General features: G+C 47.9%; 1 protein-coding gene across 1 annotated transcript; it reads left to right on the top strand.

Annotated features, from left to right (window-relative positions):
• The first annotated feature begins 3,892 nt into the window (after positions 1-3,892).
• On the top strand, positions 3,893-5,645 carry LOC124680875 (heavy metal-associated isoprenylated plant protein 35-like). The gene is made up of 3 exons (XM_047215910.1): positions 3,893-4,103; positions 4,226-4,301; positions 4,414-5,645. Exons 1-3 carry the CDS (start codon positions 4,077-4,079, stop codon positions 5,373-5,375), a joined length of 1,065 nt encoding a protein of 354 aa, XP_047071866.1. The 5' UTR covers positions 3,893-4,076; the 3' UTR covers positions 5,376-5,645.
• Positions 5,646-6,236: the final 591 nt, after the last annotated feature.

Here is a 6,236-nt window from a genome sequence, read left to right as displayed (position 1 = left end):
TATACGTTTTGTCTCATTACATGCTCAATCTAGCTTTAACTATGTCCTAAATGCATGATTACAAGTATTGAGCCATTTTCATGAGAATTTTATACAACTCGTAGTTTTATCAGGATTTTATCATTTTTAATTGTCTTTGATGTGAGTGTAAGTGTTTTGAACCTTTATGGATAAAGCACGAAGAAAGGAGCCAAGAGGATGCAATATGGATGAGTCACACGCACCATGACTTGGGCGAAAGGAACCCAAGAACCCAATTTTTCCATCACAAGATAATAAAGATTCAATACCATGGTGCTGTTTCCCTCGTCCATACGAATCCAATGAGCCGATGAACACCTAAATCGTAGTTCGTATGAAAAAATGTCGCCCAAATTACTACAAAATCCTTAGAACTTAATGATGAGCGGTACGTCCATCCATGACCATACGGATGACCATACACCGCGTTCTGGGTCATGAAAATTTCCGAAACTGATGCGTTTCACCATGGATTTCGTCCCCGTTTTGGACTTTTCTTAGGTGTTAAGGTCGATTAGGGGAGCATTAAAGCCCCTCCTAGGCCTATTAATGGAAGGGACAGCCTCCACAAGATCCACTCTCATACAAATCTCCACACGGCGGAGCCCTGCCACCTTGACACCTCCATAGTTCATCAACACCATCACCATCAACACATAAGAGGAAGAGGAGGAGAAGGGGAACACCACCGGGTGTCGGCCATCATCGCCATCTGCATCGACGCCCTCATCTCTCCATAGTTTGTGTATTTCTAAGGTTGAACATGGTTGTGATCTCATTAATATATTCATCTTCTAGTGCGCTAAGTTAGAATGTGTTGTGATCTCGTATTCATGCACATGAGTTACAAAGATGAGTTCATGAGATCCTTTGGTCCAAAAGGCAAGGATCAAGGAGCATAACAAGGAAAGGCCAGTGGCCAAAAAGGCGGAGGCGCTTGTCTGTCAAACACTCAAACTCTCGAAATCATCAGTAATAGTTAGGCGGTCACGGAGCACACCCTGCAGGAGTTGGCCTGTCGGTTTGAGACTAGCTAGGGTTCCTGCTCAGGTCATCGAGGCTCTGAGAGCGTTGTTCAAGCTCGTGGCTCTGATTTCTCAGGATGGTGCAAGTGTCCTAAATGTCGAAGGATAAGTAGGGGATCAATGCATGAACTCGCTGGGTGTGTCCCCAGTCGCAGAGTATTACATGTTTCTATGTTAGATCAAATCCCTAGTTTTAGTTGTTACTTTGAGCTCCTTTAGATCATTTTCCTCTATGTCAAAAACCTTGCTATAGGGATCCACAAGAACAAAACACCGACTCTTCTCTTCAAGCTTGATATCCGGGAAGCGTTTTACTTGCATGGGATGGGACTACATCCTCGACCTTCTCCAAAAACATGGTTTCCCTAGTCGATTCCCAAATTGGATATGTGTGTTGCTCACGGCTTCATCCTCCCGTGTGCTCCTTAATGGGGTGGCCAACCTCCCCATGATGCATGGTCGTGGATTGTGACAAGGGGTCCTCTCTCGCCACTCCTCTTTGTGCTTGCTATCGACCCACTCTCACAAATTCTCTAGGTTGATACCAATCATGGCCTTCTCCACAACATTAGAAGACGTGGATCCTTCTTGAGGATATCTCTTTATGCGGATGATGCGGCCCTCTTTGTGGCTCCACTACAGCAAGGCATACGAAACATTGCATCCGTTCTCCATGGCTTTGGTGAAGTCACCCATCTTTGCACGAACTTCCAAAAGAGCCAAGTGGTGCCTATCTGTTGTGGTGACATTGACCTTGATGATGTGCTTTGTGGCATCCTGGTTGAGAGGGCTTATTTTCCCCCGAAGTACCTTGGTTTGACCCTCTCGGTGTGGTGCCCTCGAAGAGCGATTTCCAACACCTTTAGGATAAGATGGTTGGGAAAATCCAAATTTGGAATGGGAAGTTTAACACCATGGTGGGCCGCACCGCTCTTGTCAAGTTAATTTGCTATGTTGAATAAAATCAATAATTAAATTGAGAAAGAAAAGTAATAACAGTGACTATAGAGGGACCATATTTCAATAGAAATCATTGAGTTAATCTGTTGTGTTGAATAAAAAACAATCATTAACTTGAGAAAGAAAAGTACTAGTAATAGTGATTGTAGATAGACCGTATATCTCAATTTTTTCAGACTGAAAAGTATACTGTCTGCATGATGAAATTTGAGAGAACATGCAAAAGAGCTTATATAGTACTGAAAGTAATACTACCATCTTCACGTTGGAATTATAGTAAATATTAGGATTTCCCCCTCTCGGCCACTTGGAAGAGACGACGAGAGAGGAGAGGGGTTTCCACAACGATGGATATCATTGTCCAAATCCAGTAAAGCGAAAAGAAACCGGAATTCAATAACAAATTATCCAATCCAGTTGCGCCAGAACCACTAGGTAGCGCTGTAGAATTCAATAGCAAAGTTTCTTACAATCTTGTAAACTTTCTTCTTAATTAATCTAATAGGTCAAAGCTTTTTAGCTCGTTAACAAAAATCCATCCTCCTCATATAATACTTTCTACCGTATTTTTATTATTTTTGTACTTAAAAACTCCATTTACCAAATGGAAATATAATATTTTAGGACCTCTTTGATTTGTAGGATTCGAAAAAATGCATGAACAAAGGTTTGCAATGTTATACCTGCAATCATATATGATTTCATGTGCACCAACATTTGTTTAATTTCATCACATGGAAAGCAAATGATTCTAAAAAGGAGTGCATGTTACATTTCCTACAATCCTATAGGATTCAATCCTACAAATTAAACAACAACAATATGAAAGATTCTAAATGATTTGGATCCTCCAAAATTCCTACGCAAAATCCTTTGAATCCAAAAAACCTCAAAGTTTTAGGTTTGAACCGAATACCAGTCAACAACTTTTCAAACCTGAAATTTCTAGATTTTAAAATTGGAAATCAACTAAAATTAAGAACCAAAATAAACCAAATACACGTCACGTATGTTAGGAGTGCTGCCCTAGAGGTTGCACTATCTGAGTCGTATCTATATTATAAGCCGTCTATTTATAAACTATTGCAGCTGTAGCCTGATGTGATCCGAATATGGAACTTTGTGCTTAATTAGTTTATGCAATGTATGCCCTTTATTATTTGAGGTTGTGTTGAAGACACTACCAAGACTTTGCGAAGTCGGGTAAACGACTATGTTCCACCTATCGTGGTGCATATGTTGGGGAGATCGCTGCGCAAAAAAATAAAATACCGCACCAACACTAAGATCATATGCGAAGAGAGAAATGCAACAGATCATACCCTCGTTGATCAATCTAGCGAAACTTGTAGATGACGATATTGATGTAAATGTGAGTCGATCCTCTCAACTAGACTCGTCTAGTCGCCAGGAGACCCATCTCCACCAACCCCGATCGAAACCGCGATCCTTCACCGTCTAGCCTTCATCATCGATATGTAAAAGCCGCCAATCACCAGCAAATTGTCGCACTTGTAAGGAACCGTGTCTAGCCTCCAAGCCACGCGTGAGGCCGGTATCGGGCGTAGCCTCCGGGATCAGCAAGGGAATGGAGAGAGAGATGTGAGGGAAGAGGCAGCAGGGGTTAGGGTTTTCCCCTCTCGGTCACCAAAAGGAAACGACGAGAGAGAAGAGGGGGTTCCACAACGATGGATATCACTCAGTAACGCGAAAAGAAACCTGAATTCAATAACAAATTATCCAATCCAGGTGCGGCGGAACCACCAGGTAGCGGTGTAGAATTCTTTCTCGACGGCTGGTACCTAGGAAGGGATACTCGTACCCACCGCCGCCGCCAGCAACAATACTGGCACAGTCAGCATAACAACCGGGCCGAGAAGTCAGTGGTGGACTGCATCGCCCCATCCCCGCATCCGCCTCTTGCCATCCCACTATAAGTAGACCACCGGAGATGCGGCCTCCCCTGAGTTCCCAACAAGTCGTCAGCTGAGCCACAGATTCCAGCGAGAGACCCCCAGGCAAGCAGCGAGATAGCGCGACCAGTCTACAGCGCAGCGCGCCTCTCCTCCCATGGCGTCGGGTCAACAGGCCTTACAGGTGCGCCACCATTCCACCCTTCCTAGCTAGCTAGTTCTCCCGTCAGCAGACGGAGGCGGCAGGCAACCGTCAGATTCACTCGCTAATGTAACATTTCTGACGCCGTCTTCCTGAATCTGCAGACCTTCGTGCTGAGGGTGTCCATCCACTGCCATGGCTGCAAGAAGAAGGTCCGCAAGGTGCTCAAGGCCATCGAAGGTACAGTCACTCTCCGATTCCTCGCTCGCTCGTCCTGTCCTTCCTTTCCGTCGCATTTCCGTGTGGTTTTGGGCTTAGATTAATGGAGCGGTCGTCGTTTTTGGTTGTTCAGGCGTGAACGAGGTGAAGGTGGACGCGCAGCAGCACAAGGTGACGGTGACCGGCACCGTGGACGCCCAGACGCTCATCCAGCGGCTGCAAAAGTCGGGCAAGCAGGCCCTGCACTGGCAGAACCTGCACGCCTCGCCTGCCAAGGACCCCGAGCCTGCGCCCGCCGCGACCAAGGCCCCGGCGCCGGCGCCGGCGCCTGCCGCTCAGGACGGCGGCAAGAATGATGCTCCGGCGGAGAAAAAGGCGGAGGAGCCGGTGAAGGAGCCGCAGGCCGAGAGCGCGGAGAAGCAGGAGCCGGCAGTCTCGGAGAAAAAGGTTGAAGCAGAGGACAAGAAAACCGAGTCAGAGAAGACGGCTGTGAAAGAGGAGGCGAAACCAAGCGACGAGGCAAAGAAGGACGGCGGCCAGAGCGAGGCCGCCGAGGTGAAGGAAAAGGTCGCCGAGCCGGCCAAGGAAGCTGCCGAGGCTCCCACGAAGGAGGCCGGCAATGGCGAGAGCGAGGCGAAGGAGAAGAAGCAGAGCAAGCCCAAGGAGGTCGCCGCGACCGACAGGTCCCTGCCTCCTCGGCACGCGCACCAGGAGTACAGCCCCTACTACGCTCCGCAGCCGGTGATGAGCTACCACATGGCGCAGCCGAAAGCGAGCGTCTCCTACTACGCGCCGCAGCCGGAGCAGGGGTACTCCATGCAGCAGCAACCACCGCAGCCGCAGCACGGGTACTCCTCGTCGATGAACATGATGCCACCGCCGCAGGAGGCGTACTCGCAGCAGGGGCAGCCAATGCAGCAGTGGTCGCCGTCGTACCTGTACATGCCGTACCCGCACGCGTCGCCCGAGTCCTACTACCAGGACTACTACAGCCCGCCGGGGACGCACGCGCCGGCGCCGGCGCCCCCGCTGCCGCTCCAGGACTCGTACCGCCTCTTCGACGACGAGAACCCAAACTCCTGCAGCGTCATGTGATGTGATCGAAACGGCCGGCCGCCGGCGGGGAAGTAGCTGAGGAGGCGTGAGGCCGGCGGCTTCGCGGTAACAGATCGGGACCTCTCTGGTTGTAGGTAGAGTAGCTTGTTACTCTCTTCGATCGCTCGGGAGGTCAAAGCTCTCCCTGACCAATCCTTTTTTTCCCTTCTTCTTTAATTTCTTTTTATCATTATTAGTAGTAAGTATATTACTGTTCTATAAATGGAGCATGTAATTTTAATGAGAATATGAGATACGCCTTTACCTGTAGCTTCAATGAGATCTTCCCTGGTAGACAAAGAATCTTCTCTAGAGAAATTAAGAAAGGTCGTTGTACCCTAATCATATCATAGAGGATATCCCTCTTGATTCTTCAACGCAAGTTCACAAACCACAACACAGGAATTACGCGCGAAACAAGCCATTCCCGCTAGAACCCCATCGAAATTTCCGCGTTCCAACCAAAGGAAAAGCTAAGCTGGCGCTAAGCGTCAACTCTTAGGTGCTAAGCCATGACATTACATGGGACCTCACCGAAGCCGGTAGTCCATAGATTTACTCTCTAGATAACTCTCAGCTGGTTGGCTCCTGGCCATAATGTAATCGATATAAGGCCTAATCATGCATGCTTCTTTCTAGCCAGTGATGATGTTAGCACGATAATGGTTTCAATAATTTAGTGTGACAGATAGCTCAGCAAACTGAGCTTTTAGCTGGAGCTTTGGGGGGTGATGCCTAGCTGGCCGGTTTGTCTCAAGGCTTTTTAAATACATTTGTCTTCGAAAAGAAGGGCTTTTGAATATGAGCGAGGGGTTGTGCTCGTCCACATGTTAATGATTTGCCCTTGGTTGCTCAGCCCAG

The sequence above is a fragment of the Lolium rigidum genome, unplaced genomic scaffold (assembly GCF_022539505.1).
Source record: "Lolium rigidum isolate FL_2022 unplaced genomic scaffold, APGP_CSIRO_Lrig_0.1 contig_30137_1, whole genome shotgun sequence".
Classification (NCBI taxonomy): domain Eukaryota; kingdom Viridiplantae; phylum Streptophyta; class Magnoliopsida; order Poales; family Poaceae; genus Lolium; species Lolium rigidum.
Note: the sequence above shows the minus strand (reverse complement) of the source record. Positions and strands in the feature narration are given on the sequence as shown.

What these genes read in the sequence shown, in the direction of transcription:
- LOC124680875 (XM_047215910.1), top strand. Translation starts at nt 4,077, where the DNA reads ATGGCGTCGGGTCAACAGGCCTTACAG. An exon ending in CGGGTCAACAGGCCTTACAG is followed by an intron (nt 4,104 to 4,225) that starts GTGCGCCACCAT and finishes CTGAATCTGCAG; the next exon opens with ACCTTCGTGCTGAGGGTGTC. An exon ending in GGTGCTCAAGGCCATCGAAG is followed by an intron (nt 4,302 to 4,413) that starts GTACAGTCACTC and finishes TTGGTTGTTCAG; the next exon opens with GCGTGAACGAGGTGAAGGTG.